Raw genomic sequence first — 20,637 nt, 5'->3', positions numbered from 1 at the left:
AACCACAAAGACATTCAGCCACACAGTCACAGTTACACAGGCACACAACCACCCATAATCAACAGCCCCACAACGTCACAGAAACAGTCAGCCCCATTCACATATAGATACACAGTCACTCAATCAACCGCACAGAATCACAAAGCATAGGGAATCACACCAAGTCACAGTCACATGTGGCTAGCAAGCTTCCTGGGACAGACTGGCAGACAGCTTGGGCTGAGATCTCCCACCAGAGCCCACCTCCTCCTCCCACACAGAGTACCCCATTAAAGGAGACCTTGAGGTCTGGTCTCCTGGGTACTAGGACTCATTTTTCTCGTGCCTCAGTTGCCTACTTTAACTCCAGACTCTGCCCTCGCCCCCTACTACCAGGAGTGGGCCGAGCTCCCTCCCAGGGCCAATCAGAGCAGGAATACAGCTGGCCAATCGAGTTGGCGCACTCGCCTTCCGCCCCTTTCCTCTTCCGCCCCTTAAAGGGGTTAAGGTGCCTTGGCTTGGGCGCGCCTGCTTACGCCTGCAAGGCTGCCGTGGCCCCTTTAAAAGGCAGAGCCTTGAAAGAGCGGAGTCCTAGGACGAACCAATGACAAGCCCCATTTGGCCTCTTCCCAGCCCGCCCCCTCCGGAGGTCAAAAGCCTTGGTCAGTAGCCCTGTGGCCTGTGCGGTGAGCCCGGGGTCTCCAGGTAAGGACTGGCTATAGGGGCCAAGGGCGCAAAGGGCCAGGGGAGCCAGTCCGCTCAGACGCCTCCATTCCTCCAGGTCGGCCTTGGTTGTTCCGCTCGCCAGCTCGCTGCCCACATGGCCCTGAGAGGCGTCTATGGGTGGCTACTGAGCCGCGAGTCCAGCCTGCGAGTCCTCCGTTCATGGAGCTCGGCGGCGACGCAGAGCGGTCAGTGCCGGACCTGGGGTGGGATGGGGAGGGAGAAACTTGAGGCTTGGGGACTTTCCCGGGGTGATTTTCCCGTCCTGTGTTTGCAGAAAAAGACGGGAAGACCCAGAGCCGATCAGCCAAGTGTAAGGACCCCTTGTCGCGCCGTGCGTCTGCGGCCCTTGTCCAACTGTCTGTCTGTCCCGGATGGGCTCTGTCCCGGAATCCGAGGGCTGCCCAGGCGGGGAGGCAGGGCCGCTGAGGCAGTGAGTTTCCCCGAGAAAGGCCACTTTGTCAGTCCTGTTTGCAGCCCACATTTGTTGGGAGCGAAATGGGGGTTGAGGGATGGGGCTGATGATTCTTGGGGAGGGGAGGGTGTGGTGATCGGGTGGGCAGGGATGAGCCCCACCTCCTCCAACTCTGCCCAGCCTCGCGGCCCGAGTTTGACTGGAGGGACCCACTATTGCTGGAGGAGCAGCTGACAGCAGATGAGGTCCTCATCAGGGACACCTTCCGCACCTACTGCCAGGAGCGCCTCATGCCCCGCATCCTGCTGGCCAATCGCAACGAAGGTGCCCAGGCAGGCGGGTGGGCACCCTGGAGCTCCCGCTGCCACCTGAACCACACTCTCCACCATTCACACCAGCTCTGCCTGCTCTAGCTGGGCCTTAGGGCACCTCTGGCCCTGGGTTGGGGCTCCAGTGGGCCAAGGCTGAAGTTGGGCATCTGTCCCTTTGCAGTTTTTCACCGGGAGATCATCTCAGAGATGGGGGAGCTGGGTGTGCTGGGCCCCACCATCAAAGGTAGGGACAAATTTCTCTCCACACTCTGCAGCCCCCACTGTGTCCTGAAAAGCCCCTTCCTTTCCTTGAGCCCAGTTTCCCAGTCTGTAAAGAGAGGCTGTTAATCCCTCTGTCTGAAGTGGCTGTGGGGATGAAACTCTCAAGTAAGGGCCAGCTTGGTACCCTCTCCTTCGGTGCCCCTATGTAGCTGTGTCTCTTGGGCCCCAGGAGTCACTGATCTCATCTGGGCAGGGCTTTGTCCCCCATTGCCCTATTTCTCCCCTCCCCCCCCACCCACCAGGGTATGGCTGTGCTGGAGTCTCATCTGTGGCCTATGGGCTCCTGGCCCGAGAGCTGGAGCGAGTGGACAGCGGCTACAGGTCAGCGATGAGTGTCCAGTCCTCTCTTGTCATGCACCCCATCTACGCATACGGCAGCGAGGAGCAGCAACAGAAGTACCTGCCCCGGCTGGGTGAGCAGCTGCCTGTGGAGCTTGGTGGAAGGAGGGCAGTCCCAATGGTCTGAAACTCAGGGGCAGGGCTATCCCCAGGCCTGCCTTCTGTCCTCACCCCAAGGATATTACCAGTGGCCACTCAGGCCCCCTGCCAGACCCTGGGCTTCACCCCCACATCTGATTCTCCTAAGTCTTTTTTTTTTTTTTCCTAGGTCTCTCTTAACTCTGCCCCTTCCTCACCACCATCATAGCCCCCGTGATTTGCTTTCTGTACTCCCCATTCCAGTCCAAAGTTTAAAGTCTTAACTTCCTAACCGGGTCCACAAAACCCCACGTGAGCAGGCCTCTGCTGATCTTTCCACCTCATCTCTGGCCACTCCCTTGATTGCTCCTTCCCAGCCACACTCAACTACTTGGAATTCTCAGTTGTACCACTAGGCCTTTGCACATCCTGGTCCCTCTACCAGGACTGCTCTTCACACCTTTTCCTGCTTAACTCCTTTTCACTGCCCTTCAAGAAAGTTTAGCCCACCCTTTCCTGACTTTTATTGGGCCTCACCCCATCATGGCATTGTGACTATGGCCTGGGTGAGACCTGTCCCCCCACCACCTGGGAGTGCTGTGAGGGCAGGGCTGGACCTGCCTTGGCCTGGCTCAGCGGAGAGGCTGACAATTTTCAGTAGAGGAAATGAATGGGGGAGAGGCAGCCTCGTGACCCTGTCTCATGCCTGCAGCCAAGGGGGAGCTCCTGGGCTGCTTTGGGCTCACAGAGCCTAACCATGGGAGTGACCCCGGCAGCATGGAGACCAGAGCCCGCCAGAACCCGTCCGGCAGGAGCTACACCCTCAATGGGGCCAAGACCTGGTGAGGGGCCTGGGCGCCTCAGGCAGGTGGGCAAGGGCAGTGGGTGACGGCCAGACGCCTCACTGCCTGTCCTGCCTCCAGGATCACCAACTCACCTGTGGCCGACCTGTTTGTAGTGTGGGCTCGGTGCGAAGATAGTTGCATTCGGGGCTTCCTGTTGGAGAAGGGGATGCGGGGCCTCTCGGCCCCCAAGATTGAGGGAAAGTTTTCTCTGCGGGCCTCGGCCACGGGTATGATTATCATGGACGACGTGGAAGTGCCAGAGGAGAATGTGCTGCCCAAGGCGTCTGGTCTGGCGGTAAGCAGCAGCCACCTTGGGAACTGGCATCAGGTCACCTGCTGGTTCTCTTTTCTTGGGCAGGTACCACGCTAGAGACCCAGCTGGGGAACAGACACACATGGAGTTCACACAGTAGTGATTTGGAGGGGCTCTGCCTGGCTCACTGATGTGCAGAAGCTGCCCCGTTTTGGTGACCATCTCACTTATGCTGGCTCTGCCCAGTACTTATAGGCCTGAACGAGCTTAATCCTTTGATGCATGTGCATCTTCCTGTCTCCTTACATCAACCCCGGGTCTGAGTATCCAATCCAGACCCTGGGCTGGGTAGAACTGTATGCAAACCAAGAGTGAGCCGGCAGTGAGCAAGACCTTATGTGCATGAGCTTTGGTGTCAGGGCCACGTGTGACTTAAACAGTTGCCCTGAGTCCCCCTTGTTTACACTGACTGCATGTCTTGGGTATCTGGGGAGGGGGCCTCCCCCCCACTACTTAAAAGTTAGTTCTGCGCAGGCCTCTCATCTCCTCTTGGTGGGGCTGAGGCCCCCTCTGAACCCTGCAGGGTCCCTTCGGCTGCCTAAACAATGCCCGCTATGGCATCGCCTGGGGTGTGCTTGGAGCTGCTGAGTTCTGTTTGCACACGGCCCGGCAGTACACCCTGGACAGGTGTGTAGGGGCTGCCATGAGAACTCCTGGGGGGGTGCGTGGGGGCTTGGGTTCCATCTCTTACCCCCCCCACCCCTGGCCCCCACCCACAAGACCTAAGTTCCTTGCTCTGTGAAATGGCCGAGGAAGTCCTTCTGAGCAGTGAGGGGCTCAGTCAACAATAGGGCCAGAGTGAGCTGCATGGGGGCTGAGGCAGCATGGGAAAGCCCTGGGACAGGACTGGGGAGTGGGCCCTCCTTGTACTTACCCTGACCCTGACCACATAGGATCCAGTTTGGTGTCCCACTGGCCAAGAACCAACTGATTCAGAAGAAGCTGGCGGACATGCTCACCGAGATCACGCTGGGCCTTCATGCCTGCCTGCAGCTCGGCCGCTTGAAGGATCAAGACAAGTAGGGGCTGTGTGTTTGGGGAGGAAGCGGGAGGCAGCTGTGGTGGGAGGACCCAGTGCCCCTTCTGGGCATGGTGGCAGCTGGCCCTGGAGAGAGAGGTCCTTCCTGCCTGGTGGCCCCTTGGGACCCATCCCTTCCTGCCTCTCCCTCATTAGGAGCTGTGTCTGTTGCTGTGACGGTAACCCTCCTCCCCAGCTGGGTTTGTCCAGGGTGTAGGGATGCCTGGATGCCCAAAGCAGGGTCAGTTCTTTATAATCCAATGCTTGTTACACGTCTGTGCTGTTCCCAGGGCCACCCCGGAAATGATATCCCTGCTGAAGAGGAATAACTGTGGGAAGGCCCTGGACATTGCCCGCCAAGCCCGAGACATGCTGGGAGGGAATGGGATTTCTGATGAGTATCACGTGATCCGGCATGCCATGAACCTGGAGGCCGTGAACACCTATGAAGGTGGGGGCCGGATCCCTGGGGTGGGGTTCACAGTGGCCTCACGTCTGGGGAAGAGGACAGCAGACCCAAGTCCTACTCCCAGCTGTCACCAGTCGGCAGCATGACCTGGGGCAAGTCCCACCCTGTGTCCCTCATCTGGAGTGGCCCATACTGGGACCGTGGAAGTAAACCCTCCCAGTCCTTTCCTCCATTATGCTCCAGGGGAGGGATGTTCCCAAGCCTGCTTATGGCTTCCACAGGCATTCCCAGAGTGGGGCATTAATGCCCAGGGAGCTGGTGGATGCAAGGGAGTGAGAATGCAGCTACACACAGGAATCACCACTCCATTTTATGTGAGAAAAAAAGAGAAAAGGTAAATCATTTGCAGGCTGTGGTGTTTGCACCTGACAACTAGTTGTGACTCACATGGGGCCCAGAACCCCTTGCCTCATGGGAAGACAGACATAGAAAAAGATAATTAAAAAGAGATGTGGGGAATTCCCTGGCGGTCCAGTGGTTAGGACTTGGCCTTTTCACTGCGGTGGCCTGGGTTCAATCCCTGGTTGGGGAACTAAAACCCCACAAGCCGTGGTGCGGCCAAAAAAAAAGAAAAGAGGTGTACAATTCCAGTGTGAGCCACACAGAACTAGAGGGAGCTGTAACAGGCACTCAATCTCTTAGGGAGAAAGTGGGACCATGTTAAGCCTTGAGGGAGGTGTAGGAGCTCCCTGGGCAGAGATGGTGAAATAGTATCCATGTGGTATTCTGGATGGGACATTCCAGAAACAGCAAGAAGGAGGGCTGGGGGTGGGGGGTTTCTACAGGCATGACAATGACCCAGACGACAAGCAGAGGGCACCTTCAGATAGTTTTACGCAGGGGAGGGACAGGGTCAGATTTGCACTTTAGGAAGAAAATAGAATTATTTTGCTCCATAAAAGGGAGGCCATAATCTCTGCCTTCCACCTCTGGAAGCTGAGGAAGAGCAAATGAGAACACTGCGGGCTGTAAAGTATTACTTAGACATGTGGATGTGGGATGGGATGTGGAATGTGGGGCGTGGGGTGGTGGCTCTAGGATGGGGGATCATCTGGGACAGGCAACTAACTGTCTGATGTTTGCTTTCCCATTCCTCCTGTGAGTGAGAAAGGGCCTGATCCATTTCTGCAGAGCTCATCAGCTCTTTCCACCTCTGTGGGAAGAAAGCATGGCTGGGTTGAAAATGAAATGTTTAATCAACTGTTTGGGGTTGGGGTCGGGTGAATCGGGGAGCACCAAAGCTTGGCCCATGGTGGGGGCTGGACTCGCTGCAGTTTTGGGCCTGGCACAAGGAGCTTTGGGTTGGTTGGTCAGTCGGTTTTTGCCAAGATGCATTACAGAACTCTGAAAAACAATTTTCTCGGCATGGCCAGAATGGTGGCCTCTGAGCCTTCCCTTGGTGGCTGCCACTAAGGGGGCTCTCCTGGCAGCTGTCAGCATTCGCTGTCTTTGTGGGTCTGTTCTTCTTCCAAAGTAGTAGCCTGGGGGGAGACATGAAGATTGACTTTAAAGGGAAGTTGTAAGCTGTTAAGACTCCAAACCAACTCTGCATTTATCTCGCCCAGGCACTCATGACATCCATGCTCTGATCCTCGGAAGGGCAATCACAGGGATCCAGGCGTTCACAGCCAGCAAGTGAACCCACTTCACCTGCGAGCCCGGATGGTACCAAACCCCTTCCCAGGGAGATACTGCGCTCTGAGCTTAGTCAGGGAGGTGGCAGATGGAGCCATTTCTTCTGGTGGGAAGTGAGAGACGCTGATTTTTAAATATCAAAATTTCCCTTTTGAAGTCATTCAAATGTGTTCCTTAAAAAAGAAGATGGGACTGTCTGTACTGAGTTTCTCAATCCAGTTTTAACTGTGGATGGGAACAGAATCCACTCACCTTGGAACAGAAGCTCCCTTTGACAGGGGAGCAGGGAGAGGGAAGGAGAGTGACATGGAAGCAACTTGTGAGACCCACCTGGTGTCTGACTACGCAAACTACCCCCTCCACACAGCAAGAGTTTACTCTGCGCCCTCTGACCCTCCCATCTTAGGGTAAGTGCCTTATGCTGGACGTTGGAGCAGAATGAGGGGGAAAGAGAGAATAATAAAGAGTCTGCGTGTCTGAGCCCACAGTGTTGGACCACAGTTACTTGTAACCACCGAGAAGTTATTTCAGTCACAGGAGAAAGGAACATGTGTCGGGGCTGTGAAGCGCGCTGGGACCTGGTGGGGATTTCCCCCGCCCCAGAGTGACCCATGCCTGAGTTTTGGGCTTGGCTGTAATAAATAAACCCGGTTAGGCACTGCCAGGGCTCAGGGCTGAGGGCAGAGGGGACTTTGTCCTTTCTGTCACCACAGAGCTGACGCACAGTGTGGGAAATAACGGTCCAGCTTCTCAGTTCGGACTCCCCACATTACAGGGGAGCACGGTGCCACAAGTGGAATGGCAAGAGCCCCAGGGCTTTTGCAGTAATAGTGGCCCCTGTGGGGTTTAGGGCCCGGTGGTGCTAATGTCCTTGTTCTCTGTTGACATTTACTTTCACCTTAGCTGCTACAACTCTCGTTCCTCTGGCGGCACCCATGTGCATGCGTGAGTTCAGTCCTACCTCAGGCTGGCCGCACAGGTCTTTGTACATGGTCTCCACGCTGTGGCACACTTCTTTGAGCTCTGTTTCCAGGTGACTGATTTTTGCCATTTTTTGGGTGAACTCTTGGAGCTTTTCCTGAATGATCTTGTTGTGGTGATTATAAATCTGATACATCCTCTCCTCTAGCTTCTCTGTCAGGTCTGAAACCTTTGAAAGAATAAGATGTTCTTGGAAAGTCAAACAAGAGGCATCACAAGACATTTGTTCTAGCTGGCTCTTTAAGATTTCTGCAATTTATCTTATAAAAGTGGTAAAAACAACTCCTGTGACTGGAGGTGAAATTGCCTATATGTTAAGTTTTTCTTTTTAAAAAGCAAGGTGCGAGAATTTCCCGGTGGTCCAGTGGTAAAGAATCCGCCTTCCAGTGCAGGGGACGCGGACCCAATCCCTGGTCGGGCGGGGAACTAAGATCCCACATGCCGTGCGGCAACTAAGCCCGCGTGCCACAACTATTGAGCTCCCACACCTCAACTAGAGAGCCTGTGTGCCGCAGAGCCCACACACCACAACTAGAGAGAGGAAAACCCTCACACCACAGCTAGAGAGAAGACTGCGCGCCGCAACTAGAGAGAAACCTGAGCAGACCGCGTGCCGTAAGGAAAAAGATCCCGCGTGCCTCAGCAAAGATCCCGTGTGCCGTGACTAAGACCCAAAGCAGCCAAAAAAAAAAAAAGGAAAATAAATAAATAAAATAAAATAAATATTAAAAAAAAACAAGTTGCAAAAGTATGTATATAGTATAAGCTCAACCAGGTTAGGAGGAAAGTACATAGAACAGAGCCTGGAAGAAAACGTGCAACAAAGTGGCTTCTGGGTGGTGGTATCAGGGTGTTTTTATATTTTTTCTGCTATGTTATATTTTTCTCTACTCTCTAAATTTTCTATGTACAAGGTAGGTAGGGATGGTGGGGGGCAGGGAAAAAAGTCAGCCTGTCATTGAGAGATGACGTGGAATCCACAAGCTGTCCAGCTCACAGGACCCATTACGCGTTCTGAAGAAGCATCGGCGGGGACAACCATTAACACCAGACCTGAACATAACATCAGGCTTTGTTAGACATAAGCCCCAGCCATGTCCAGGGACCTCCACTCTCCTGTCACAAATCATTCAACTTCTGGAGGACAAATGGGTGTAACAATGCAGGTTATGCCTCAATGCCCTCCTGCCACAGCCATTAGTCCTGGCATGAAGTAAGGGCCTGGGCTGTGGGTGCAGATGAACCTTGGCTTCTTATCCTGGTTCTCTCACTTAGGCAAATTATTTCCAAACCTTACTTTTCCCATCTACAAAATGGGTCCAATCTCTTTGCAGGATTGTTGTAAGGGTGAAATGAGGTACTGCATGCAAATTGCCTAGCACCATGCTGGGAACATAACTGTGGTTCATTCCCTCCCCTTTCACTTTTTACATAAAGAACCCCCTCCCCTTTCACTGGGGCTTGGCAGTATGTAGGAGGAAATCCGTCACCTTGATCCTGAGGCTGTCTCTGAAGTTGGTCATGAGGGCATGGTCCTTCTGCCTGCTCTCGTTGATATTTTCGATCAACTCCTGGGCCCTCTTCTTCAGGATGTCGATGCTCGAGTCCAGAGAGGAGAAGTAGGGTCCTGACTTCCCTTCCAGCATCATCAGCTGGCGGTTGGCACTGGAGGTGGCACTAGAGGGGCTAGAAACCTGACTTCTGAAAGTATAGGAAACTGAGATCAGTGCCAAACTCTGTTGACAGTGGCTGATCTGAATTAGCTCTGTGGTGGGAGGAGAACCTGTGTTGTGTGTCTCTCGTGGGTGACACTTTTTATTTCATTCACACATACACCCCCACCCCACCCCTGAGAGGCAGGGATGGCATCCCATCTTATAACTGTGAAAACAGACCCAGGAGCACAAACAAAATCTGCCCAAGGTTCCCGAACAAGAAGATCTGCCTGACTGCAAAGCCCACAGTCGTTTTATTACACCAACTTGCTGCTTTGAAATGAGCATCAATAATATTAAAAATAGTTTAGATGCTTTCTTAGATGATCTTCCTGTCACCAGCCTGCTGAATCCCTTTCCATCCCTTTCTAAACCTATTTAGTGATGCTCATAGGAGACATAGCAGACCACCTGGGGCTAGTGTACCTGCGTGTCTCTGCTCCCATCAGGTAAGGTGGCCTGTCAAGAGGTAGTTATGGGGGGCTTCCCTGGTGGCGCAGTGGTTAAGAATCCGCCTGCCAATGCAGGGGACACGGGTTCGAGCCCTGGTGGGGGAAGATCCCACATGCCGTGGAGCAACTAAGCCCGTGTGCCACAATTACTGAGCCTGTGCGTGAGCCACAACTACTGAGCCTGCGTGCCACAACTACTGAAGCCCGCACGCCTAGAGCCCCTGCTCCGCAATGAGAAGCCACCTCAATGAGAAGCCCGTGCACTGCAACGAAGAGTAGCCCCCACTCACCGCAACTAGAGAAAGCCTGCGCGCAGTAGCGAAGACCCAACACAGCCAAAAATAAATAAATAAAATTTAAAAAAAAGAGGTAGTTATGTTAAAAAATAAAAATTTAAAAAATACCCCTCAAAAGAGTTAGTTATGTTTGTCCCACACTGTACAGGGCTATAATTATGCAATTCATTAAATATCGTGTTAGCTAGTGACATGTGAAAAAGGGACAGGTGTCTAATAAAGCTAAATGGAATGAATAAAGGTGACCCTAATAAAACATAACTATTAAATCAAGTGTGGGGGAGACAGCTATATATTGGGACCAAGAACGTAAAAATCTAGGATTCTGCATACAGATCTCTTTGTCAAGGCCTGTAAGTTTTTGCTCCGCTATAAAAACACAAAAGTGGAAATTGTGGGTAATGCATTATGAATGAGGTTTATGCAAAAAAAAGAAAAATGTTGCAATCTGATCAGCAGACCCATTGGTGTTTTAAATTAAGCTAAAATGTTTAAGGTAAGTTGCTTTTTTTTTTTTTTTTGGCCATTTCTTTGCTTTATCTGCCATGCACCATGCTAAACTACATGCCTCATCTTGCTGCATCCTCACAACCACGCTTTGGGGTCTATCCCCATCATCTTTACCTCATATCTGAGGACACAGGCTCAGCGTGGTTGTGTCACTTTCTCAGGATCACCAGCCAGTCCGTGCAGAGCTGGGTGTGGCGCCCAGTTGGCCTGACCCCCAGCCTGTGTCCTGCTTCCCCCAAAGTTCTGTTTCCTCCTCGCCCCCCGAGGTGCTTCCAGCTCTGAATGGCTGACTCAGAGGTGCCAACACAGCAGTTCCTCAACACACCAGTTCACACACAACCATAAAGTCAGCCATGACTGCAAGGCAGGCACAGCTACTTAGAAAAACACGTCTTGATTTCTGGATGCTTCCTCCATACAACTATTTTTTTGACTTCTCCCCGACTGCCTGAGCTCTTCATTTTGGCCCAGGATGCAAGCACAATGAAACCTGGGTGCATGAGAGCCAGGCTCTCACTCACACAAAAGTCCTCAGGCCTGAGACGCTGGCTGTGTCCTTGTCCTCGTGTATTCCTTACCAGAAGTTTCCTTGCCCCTGGGCCTTTGCATTTGCTCTCTGACTGCGAGACCTAGCCCAGACCACGGCATCTCAGAGCCGCCTATGACCTATGCTTGTCACTGTTCACACCCTTATCTCCCCATTTATCTCTGCATTCCCAGCATCCAGCACATAGTAAGTCCTCCACTGTTTGCTGAATGACTGAAGGATACTGATCTAGTCCTCCCTCCTCTGGCTTCACACAAAGCATGCAAGTTCATCTGCCTCCAAAGCCAGACACTTGTGTTCAGTGCATTTGTCAAGATGAGAAAGCGTGCCTCTGATTAAGGCAGACGTTTTATAGCAAAGCCTCATATCAGCTAGAAAACAACAGACCAACTAAAGTCTCCCTGGGCATTCTTGTTAAAAATGTTTTGCTGTCCCCGGTACCTACCTCTCATGGGAAGAATAATAAAAGTGCATCATATAAAAGAATGAATGACTAGCAAGGGTTTTCATTACCATCCATGCTTTCATGTCTCCCAAACTTCTTCTTTTTTTTTAAATAAATTTATTTATTTTATTTTTGGCTGTGTTGGGTCTTCTTTGCTGCACGTGGGCTTTCTCTAATTGCGGTGAGCGGGGGCTAATCTTCGTTGCATTGCTCAGGCTTCTCGCTGTGGTGGCTTCTCTTGTTGCGGAGCACAGGCTCTAGATGCATGGGCTTCAGTAGTTCTGGCATGCCGGCTTCAGTAGTTGTGGCTCGCGGGCTGTAGAGCGCAGGCTCAGTAGTTGTGGCACACAGGCTTAATTGCTCTGCGGCATGTGGGATCTTCCGGACCAGGGCTCGAACCCATGTCCCCTGCATTGGCAGGCGGATTCTTTTTTTTTTTTTTTTTTTTTTTTTTGTGGTACACGGGCCTCTCACTGCTGTGGCCTCTTCCATTAAGGAGCACAGGCTCCAGACGCTCAGGCCCAGCGGGCATGGCTCACGGGCCCAGCTGCTCCGCGGCACGTGGGATCTTCCTGGTCCAGGGCACAAACCCGTGTCCCCTGCATCGGCAGGCGGATTCTCAACCACTGCGCCACCAGGGAAGCCCCAGCAGGCGGATTCTTAACCACTGCGCCACCAGGGAAGCCTTCTCCCAAACTTCTGAGCTCCCAACAAGGTACCTGACTATCCCCAGGCCCATTCCACTTGGCTGTCCCAGAGGCATTTCAAACTCCTCTAAATTTGCACACCAGGGACTTCCCTGGCGGTCCAGTGGTTAAGACTTCATGCTTCCAGGACTTCCCTGGTGGTGCAGCGGTTAAGAATCCGCCTGCCAATGCAGGGGACACGGGTTCGAGCCCTGGTCTGGGAAGATCCCACATGCCATGGAGCAACTAAGATCATGCGCCACAACTACTGAAGCCCACGCACCTAGAGCCCGTGCTCCGCAACAAGAGAAGCCACCACAGTGAGAAGCCCACGCACCGCAACGAAGAGTAGCTCCTGCTCGCCGCAACTAGAGAAAGCCCAATGCAGCCATAAATAAATAAATATATTAAAAAAAAAAAAAGACTCCACGCTTCCAATGCAGGGGATCCCTGGTCGAGGAACTAAGATCCCACATGCAGGGCAGTGCAGCCAAAAAAAACAACAGCAAAAAAAACTGCACACCAGCCCAATGTTGTCCTCCCTCCTCATTTCATTGAATGACACCAAAAGCCACCTGGTTCCCAAGCCAGAAACTTAGCAGTCAGCCTGGAGCCTGGCTTCTCTCTGTCCTTCCAAATCCTGTCACAGAATCCTTTCATTTCCACCTCCTTAATTTCTCTCAAATCTATCCTCTCCTCGCCACCCAACCATTCACAACCCCGCGCCTATCATTCTCACCTGGGCCCTAGTGACCTTATAACCGCAATCTGATGTCCCACTTCTGCTCCACAGCCTACAAGAGCCCCTATCAGCTGCAGAAGCAAGTAAATTCCCTAGCACAGCACACAAGGCTTTCCAGGGCCCTGGCCTCCACCTTCTCTTTTCAGACTCCACTCCCAGCAACTCGAAACTTTCCACAATTTCACCAAACTCATCAGCCTTTGCCCAAAATGATCTTTCCTTTCTGTCAACTTCACGAGGCAACGTTTGGAGCATCCTTACCTCACCTTTGCTTTCTAATCACAACACTGCCAGTTTGTACACTAGATTCCCCCCAGGCGCCATGCACACTCTGGGCAGGGGCTGCATTGCCTTCACTCCAAAGGCATCACAACTATTTGCCGAATACCTAAATGAATGAACTGCTGCTGGAGCCAGAGCCAGATGTAACATTCTTGCTCTTAAGCCACTTTGCACCCAAAGTTGCTTTGTTGTCCCAAAAGTATAGGATTCTGAAATTAAAATCAATGATAGAACCAGGTGCTTCTTTTTGTGTAATTGCTCACAACCTGCTTGAGCTGCTAACTGTTCAGAGTTGCTCCTTTTTCAAGTTCAAGGGATAAAGCTGGAACTGGTCTTCGTGGCAGCTACACAAATGGTGAAAAATCAGTGGAATTCAGCTCGCTCACATTTCGTTATGGGACAAAGGCCTGCATCAGATGTCTGCAGAGAGCTTCTTGATTTTCCCCAACCTCTCCTTTGGGGATTTATTCCTTTCCATTTCATTTTTCTAATACTCAGCAGCTGCATATAATCAGGATGCTAATGAATCATAGGCTTCCCTGGGCCTGCATTCACCAATTAACTTTAATAAACAAAATGCACCATGTCCTCTCCACCGGCTTCCCCCCATTCCCGGGCCTGCCTCTGTTGCCCAACCCTGGATGGAAGCCAGGGAATGGAAGTCAGCTCAACACAGTAGGCCGCGTGTGCACGGGGTAGGGCAGTAGGGGGTCGGGATGGGGGCTGTGAACACATCCCTCCGCTCATCTATGACAGTCTGTCCTTCTAAGGAGTACCTAATTCGGCTTTGAGGATTAGGACCTAGTTCCCGAGAAGAGCTCAGGCTGGCAGGGGGCCCGGGAACTGCGGAGGAAATGGGTTTAAGCGAAGAGACCATCTGTTCGCTCCAGGTAAAGCTGTGATTGGCAGGCGTGTGAGCCAGAGCCACCCGCTGGTGGGGCCCTCCCTCCATGGCCTCTAACAGATACACAAGTAAACAATCCGCCAGCCACTTATGACCACCGCAGGCGGCAGTCCCAGGAGGGGAGGAGAGCTCATCAAACATTCAAGGAGGAACACAACAGAATCTTTGGCGCTTGGGCAAAACGATGTTTTGCTGAAGTACAGCCAGGAAGGGGGAAGGTTTGAATCGAAGCTGCGGAGCCCATTCCTTTCACCCTCTGCTCCTCTCGCCTGAAATGTGCTCACATTTTAATCACGTCACTGAGAGTCTGCTGCTGGATCTATTAACTGGTCCTTGCACTGGTCCTAATCCATCTGCTTCTCAGCCCAAAGCTCTTTTGGAACTCCTCGAAGTCTCTCAATGATTCGCAATTGTCTGTGTCTCCTCACCACTTAGATCCCAGTCTAAACATACTATTTGCAGGAAGGTGTTATCAAACTACTTCAATTATTCTTTTTTTTTCTGGTCTCCAATTGACTGCACACACCTGGAAACCATTCCGCCCTGCGGTCTGGTTTACAACTGAGGAATCTGGGAGGCAAGAGGAAGCTGGCTTCGTGCGTGGTGCAGTCCTCAGGCGCCCTGTCCTGAGCCTCATTCTATCCCCAGGTGAGCTCCTTCACTGAAGCAGCACCATCTCCAGCCCCTGCCCCCCCCCCGCCCCAAATTCTGCATCAGAAAGTCCAACCCCTATCTTGGACGCATTCATGTGTATTTCTCTGGTCACCTCAGACTCAACAAGGGCAAAATACAACTTGTGCTTCTGCCAGCTGGAAACTGCCCCAAGCCAGAAAGCGGGGAGCAGGAGTGGCAGGGGAAGCCTTGATTTGTAGTGTCTGCCAGTTTTCATGGTGCGGAGACTCCCACTATAGCCAATTTCAAGCTACTAACATGAAGTTGCTAAATGCCAGGTTGGGAAGTGATGTGTAGAACTGGCTCTTGCGGGCAGGAGCTGGCTCCAGCACACTGCAGCTGGGAGACATCCTCAGCTCATCACCTTCCTCATGCCTCACTAAATGACCCCCCTCATCTTCTCTCCATTTGCCCTGCTAGATGCCACCCCTGAAGAAGCCTCCCACCTATCTCCCAGCTCCACTCATGCCCCCTCCCACCTATTCTTCACAGAGCAGCTGGTGTCTTTTTTTAACAGGAACCTGAGCATGTTACTTCTATGACCCAGCCATTCCCCACCTAGGTATCTACCCAAGAGAAATGAAAACTTGTACACGGGTGTTCATAGCAGCATTACTCACAAGAGCCAAAGAGCAGAAACAACCCAAATTTCCATCAGCTGACGAATGGATAAATAAAACGTGGTACATCCATAATATAGAATATTATTCAGCCACACAGAGGAATGAAGTTCTGATACATGTTACAACAACATGGATGAACCCTGAACACATTATGCTCAGTGAAAGAAGCCAGTCACAAAGGACCACATAATTGTATGATTCTACTTATATGAAATATCCAGCAGAGGCAAATCTGTAGAGACAGAAAGTAGAGTTGTGGTTGCCAGGGGCTGGGAAGGACGCAGGGACTGGGAGGTGATGGCTAAGGGGTCAAAGGATTATTTCAGGGCAATGAAAATGTTAAAAAGTTGACTGTGGTAATGGTTGCAGAGCTCTGTGAATGTACTAAAAACAATTGAATTGTACATTTTAAGTAAGTGAAGTGTATGGTATATGAATTATATCTCAATAAAGCTGTTACCAAAAAAAAAAAAAATCCTTAGGATCAAGTCCACAGCCGACAAAATGCCCTGCAACCTAGCCTGTGCTGAGTCCCCCTCTGGCACTCACTCCCCTGCCCACAAGGGAAACATTTTCCTAGCTACCTGAGCTCCTCCGTGTCAGTACTTGTTCAGTATATGCCTTTCCTGTCAGATGGAAGCACTGGGAGTGTATGAGCATGTCTGTCAGTGTACCCTGGGTGTCACTGCTGCCAATCACAATGACTGACATGCTGGCCTTCCCACTGTTTTGTGAACACACCAGGCCTGCTCCTGCCTCAGGGACTTGCTACTTGCAGCTCCCTCTGCCTGGAATGTTTGGAGTCCTGGGCACCTCCTGGCTGGCTCCTCCTCATGTGACCTCCTTAGCGATCTCCAGCTACTCTAAACTCCCTGTCACTCTAGTTGCTCCTTCTCTGTTTTGTTTCTTCACAGCACTTGCCACCAAGTGAAATCACATTTTTAAAAAAATTATCTACCTTTTAGAAAGGCAGCTTGGCAATAGACCCAGGATAGCCAACACAATATTAAAGAAGAATGAAGTTGGAAGACTGATGCTACTTGATTTCAAGACTTACTATAAAGCTGCAGCGATCCAGATAGTGTGGTACCGGTGAAAGAATAGAAAATAGGTCAATGGAACAGAATAGAGAGCCCAGAAATAGACCCACACATATATAGTCAACTTATCTTTGACAAAGGAACAAAGAAAATTCAGTGGAGAAAGGAGAGTCTTTTCAACAAATGGTGTTGGAACAACTGGACATCCACATACAAAAAAAGTAAAGTTGGACACAGACCTTGTACGTTTCACAAAATTTTTCTCAAAATAGATATCCCTAAATTAAAATACAAAACTATAAAACTCCTAGAAGATATCATAGGAGAAAATCTAGATGGCTTTGGGTTTGGTGGTGACTTCTTAGATACAATATCAAAAGAAAAAAATGGTTAGTTGGACTTTATTAAAATTTAAAACTTCTACTCTGCAAAAGACACCATTAAGAGAATGAAAAGACAGGTCTCAGATTGGGGGCAAATCTTTACAAAACACAAATCAGATAAAGGACTGACACCCAAAATATATAAAAAACTCTTGAAACTCAGCAATAAGAAAACAAAAAATCCAATTTAAAAATAAGCAAAAGGTCTGAACAGATACCTCACCAAAAAAGATATACAGATGTCAAACAAGCATATGAAAAGATGTTCAACTTCATACTTCGTAAAGAAGCTGCAAATCAACACAACGATACCACTACTGCCTGTTAGAATGGGGAAAATCCAAGACACTGACAACACAAAATGCTGGTGAGGATGTGGAGAAACAGGAGCTCTCATTCGTTGAAGACAGGGACGTAAAATGGTTCAGCCACTTCGGAAGACATTTTGGTAGTTTCTTACGAAACTAAAAATACTCTTACCATATGATCTAACAATTGTGCTCCTTGGTATTTACCCAAAGGAGCTGAAAATTTACATCCACACAAAACCTGCATATGAATGTTTATAGCAACTTTATTCATAATTCTAAAACTTGGAAGCAACCAAGATGTCCTTCAATAGGCGAGTAGATAAATAAACTGGGGTACATTGTGTAAATTACTAAGTGTGTATTACTAAGTGAAAGAAAGTCAGCTCCAAGAGAGCAGGAATTCTGATTTGTTCACTATTGTATCCCTAGCATCTAAAACAGTGTTTGGGTAAAGAAGACCCTTGATAAATACTTGGTGAATAAATGTGCAAGACAACGTCTTTTTAAAGTCATCCATGACACTACTCTTTCTCTCACTCCAACATCGAATCCCCTAGCAGTTTATGTTAGTTCTATCTTCTTAAATCTATCCAGAATCTGACCACTTCTCGTCACCTACATGGATCCACCCTGAGTCAAGTTAGGGTCATCTTGCACATCAATTATTCCAATTGCCTAATCACTGGCCTCCCTGCTTCCAATCCCGCCCTCAATAATCTATTCTCTACACAGCAGCTAGAGGGAGCCTTTTAGTCCAGAGGGCTACAAACTTCTATAAAGGGCCAGATAGGAAGTCTTCTGCTTTGCAGGCCATATGGTCTCAGGTGCAACAATTCACCTCTTCAAAAAAAGTTGAAATGCCTGAGGAGTGGGTTTGAACCCTTCAGTCCTCAGGGAGAAGCTCCAGGGTCTGAGTTCCCTCCTGCTTGTGGGACACCGCACTGGGGGTAGGGTATATGGTGAGATTGTTTCCTAGCCTTTCCTACCCACTTTGATGTGATTTTCTTCTCATTTGTCTAATGTGTAGTTATTACTCAGCCAGCCTTTAGGTTTTTTGTTTGTTTGTTTGTTTTTTTGCGGTACGCGGGCCTCTCACTGTTGTGGCTTCTCCCGTTGCGGAGCACAGGCTCCGGACGCGCAGGCTCAGCGGCCATGGCTCACGGGCCCAGCCGCTCCGCGGCATGTGGGATCTTCCCGGACCGGGGCACGAATCCGTGTCCCCTGTATCGGCAGGCGGACTCCCAACCACTGCGCCACCAGGGAAACCCAGCCTTTAGGTTTTTATAAGAGGAAATTTTTCCATATGTAGCTGTAGCCTCTTGGGAGGAGGGGAGTTCACAGGCATCATACTGGGTTGGCCCAAAAGTTCGTTCGGGTTTTTTCTGACCATTTTATGGAACACTCGAACAAATTTTTTGGCCACCCCAATACACAGCTCTCTTGAACAGGAACTGCTATATGATGTTCTTAAGCAATTTTTTCTTCATTTTCAAATTAACTCCAGGTATCTAAGGGCCTCTTCAAAGCAATACTTGGCTGGATTAATTTAGACTGGCTAATGCATATATATATAAAAGTTGTTTCCTAGTTGTTAAAAGCTTATTTTATAATTTAGACTTAGCTGATTTAGACTGGCTTTGCATCAGAATAAACAAAATGTATTTTATCAACTTAAAAATAAATAAATAAACGGGTCACCTGTCACTCCCTCCCTATTTTTTTCCTCAGAGCACTTAGCATCCCCTGACTACTGCATATTCCCAAGTTTATAGACATTCTCCTAGAACGTCACCTCACTGCTGTGTCCCCAGCACTTCCATCCCAGGCACACGGGAGATGCTGGACGAGTATGTGCAACAAATGCGACAAGAGCAGACACTGGAAGGGTCTTGTGGAAGAAAAGGGTGAATGAGAGGGACTCAGGGGTCTGTTTGGACTCGATGGGCCGGGTTCTTCCTCACCTAGCTGGCCCTCGACCAGCCTCCTCTTCGCGGCTCTCCTCGCCTTGCTGCTGCTCCTGGCTCTCTCCCAACAGCTGTGGCTCCTGGTCCTTGCACTCTGTCTGGGGCATGTCCACCTGTGAGCACGGCCAGCGCTTGAGAGGTCGAAGGAGGGCGAGAAGCAGTCAGATCCCCCTGCTCCCGCCCCGTCAACCCTGGGCACCTCTGTCTGCCGATGCGGCATGTTGGGGACCCGCAGAAGAGACGGGGGGTGCTGGGACGGGCACCACGAGGACCGCGGGGATCCTGTGCCTGGAGCACAGGAGGACTGAGGTGGGGAGACCTGAAGGGGCCGGGGTGAGGACAGGTGCTCCGGATGGGGTGCTGGGGGCCTGGGCTAACTGGTGTGCGAGTCGGCTCAAGGCCTTCAAGGAGGGAAAAGAGGTAGGAGAAAAGAAGAAGAAAAACGGGTGAGGCGCGTGGATGTCTGAGTCTCTCTCTACCCTACTCCTGCCACTCGCCATGCGTGGAAGTCGGTCCTGCCTGGGCTGTCAGTGCGTCAGTCACACAATCAGTCGGTTAGTCAGGGCCCGGTAGGTCAGTCAGGAAATCGGAGCCCAGTCGGGCGAGGAGGGGCCGCGATGGCAGGAGACAAACGGCAGGGCTCTGGTTCATCGGGGAAGCCCAAGATCGCTGCCATTCCCTGCCCGTCAGCCCGCCTCCCGCCGTCCGCGCGATGGAAACAAGCGCAGCGTACTCCCTGCCGCTCCATTCCGTCTTTTCCCGCCTTCTTGTTTGCGCCCTCTGCGCACGCGCCTCCCCCGCCCCCGGAATGGCCCGCTCCGAAGATGGGCAGCGGTGCGCACTCCTGGCCCCGCCTCTTTCTGGGAACTTGAGCGCGCAGCGGGGCGGGGACGGCCGTTAAGTGGCGGTTGGGCTGTCTAGGGGCTGCGCGCGCAGCCGGCACCGCCGGGAGGAGCCTGTGGTCTCTGAGCGCGCGTGTGCGCATGTGTGAGGTTCCAGGGCCCAAGGTCAGTAGGGGAATGGGGACAACCGTTCATCTGCTCTGCCCGGAGGTCTTTCCAATAAAAAATTCTGACCTTTGCTGTCCCTTGATTGCGACCTATTGCCCTCAGTGAAAAAGTTTATGCAGTTACCACCTTGAATCAGTTACCTGCACTCCAAAACCAGAAGCTCCTTGAAAGCATGGGGGCCTGGCCCTTAAGGGTTGGGCCCATACCCCTTAATAATAAGAGTAGTAATAACAGTAATGAATTAATAGTGACAACAATAATAGTAACTGGCACACAAGGAGCCACAGACTGGGAGAAAATATTTAACTTGTATCCAGTATCTACAAAGATCTCTTGCAACTCAGTGAGACAGAAAAACCCCGGTTAAAAAATGGGCAAAGGGGTCTTCCGTGGTGGCGCAGTGGTTGAGAGTCCGCCTGCCGAGGCAGGGGATATGGGTTCGTGTCCCGGTCCGGGAAGATCCCACATGCCGCGGAGCAGCTGGGTCCGTGAGCCATGGCCGCTGAGCCTGCGCATCCGGAGCCTGTGCTCCGCAACGGGAGAGGCCACCAACAGTGAGAGGCCAGCGTACCGCAAAAAAAAAAAAAAAAAAGGCAAAGGATTTGAAATGGTTGGCCAAAGGCCCTGAGGTCTGAGCAAGCTCAGTGCCTTTGAGGAGTAGCCAGGC

The 20,637-nt window shown here is 51.1% G+C and overlaps 2 protein-coding genes across 6 annotated transcripts; one reads left to right on the top strand and one right to left on the bottom strand.

Moving 5' to 3' along the window:
• The first annotated feature begins 607 nt into the window (after positions 1-607).
• On the top strand, positions 608-6,887 carry GCDH (glutaryl-CoA dehydrogenase). 2 transcript variants are annotated; one of them, XM_060007898.1, is made up of 12 exons: positions 608-684; positions 761-890; positions 980-1,015; positions 1,298-1,441; positions 1,610-1,672; positions 1,953-2,123; positions 2,840-2,969; positions 3,051-3,267; positions 3,809-3,912; positions 4,179-4,304; positions 4,594-4,754; positions 6,338-6,887. In XM_060007898.1, the coding sequence occupies exons 2-12, from the start codon at positions 800-802 to the stop codon at positions 6,409-6,411; spliced, it is 1,317 nt and encodes a 438-aa protein (XP_059863881.1). In that variant the 5' UTR covers positions 608-684; positions 761-799; the 3' UTR covers positions 6,412-6,887. The 2 variants fall into 2 exon arrangements, with proteins under 2 accessions (XP_059863881.1, XP_059863880.1); XM_060007897.1 differs by lacking the exon at positions 6,338-6,887 and having other exon boundaries at positions 4,594-4,949.
• SYCE2 (synaptonemal complex central element protein 2) lies at positions 5,613-19,730 on the bottom strand. Of its 4 annotated transcripts, XM_060007919.1 has the most exons (5): positions 19,694-19,727; positions 18,958-19,091; positions 8,879-9,089; positions 7,369-7,557; positions 5,613-6,253 (listed from the first exon to the last, which is right to left on the bottom strand). In XM_060007919.1, the coding sequence occupies exons 1-5, from the start codon at positions 19,706-19,708 to the stop codon at positions 6,206-6,208; spliced, it is 597 nt and encodes a 198-aa protein (XP_059863902.1). In that variant the 5' UTR covers positions 19,709-19,727; the 3' UTR covers positions 5,613-6,205. The 4 variants fall into 4 exon arrangements, with proteins under 4 accessions (XP_059863902.1, XP_059863901.1, XP_059863899.1 ...); XM_060007918.1 differs by lacking the exon at positions 5,613-6,253 and having other exon boundaries at positions 6,979-7,557; positions 18,958-19,073; positions 19,694-19,730; XM_060007916.1 differs by lacking the exon at positions 5,613-6,253 and having other exon boundaries at positions 6,979-7,557.
• Positions 19,731-20,637: the final 907 nt, after the last annotated feature.

This window comes from Delphinus delphis, chromosome 3 (genome assembly GCF_949987515.2).
Source record: "Delphinus delphis chromosome 3, mDelDel1.2, whole genome shotgun sequence".
Classification (NCBI taxonomy): Eukaryota; Metazoa; Chordata; class Mammalia; order Artiodactyla; family Delphinidae; genus Delphinus; species Delphinus delphis.
This window is presented reverse-complemented; position numbering and strand designations above follow the sequence as displayed.

Excerpts from the sequence above, each read along its gene's own strand:
- GCDH (XM_060007897.1), top strand. The coding sequence starts at position 800 with ATGGCCCTGAGAGGCGTCTATGGGTGGCTACTGAGCCGCGAGTCCAGC. Across the intron at positions 1,016-1,297 it reads CCAGAGCCGATCAGCCAAGT|CCTCGCGGCCCGAGTTTGAC; the intron begins GTAAGGACCCCT and ends AACTCTGCCCAG. Across the intron at positions 2,124-2,839 it reads GAAGTACCTGCCCCGGCTGG|CCAAGGGGGAGCTCCTGGGC; the intron begins GTGAGCAGCTGC and ends TCATGCCTGCAG.
- SYCE2 (XM_060007916.1), bottom strand. Across the intron at positions 9,090-18,957 it reads GCTGGTCGAGGGCCAGCTAG|AAGTCAGGTTTCTAGCCCCT; the intron begins GTGAGGAAGAAC and ends CTATACTTTCAG. Across the intron at positions 7,558-8,878 it reads GAGACAGCCTCAGGATCAAG|GTTTCAGACCTGACAGAGAA; the intron begins GTGACGGATTTC and ends ATTCTTTCAAAG.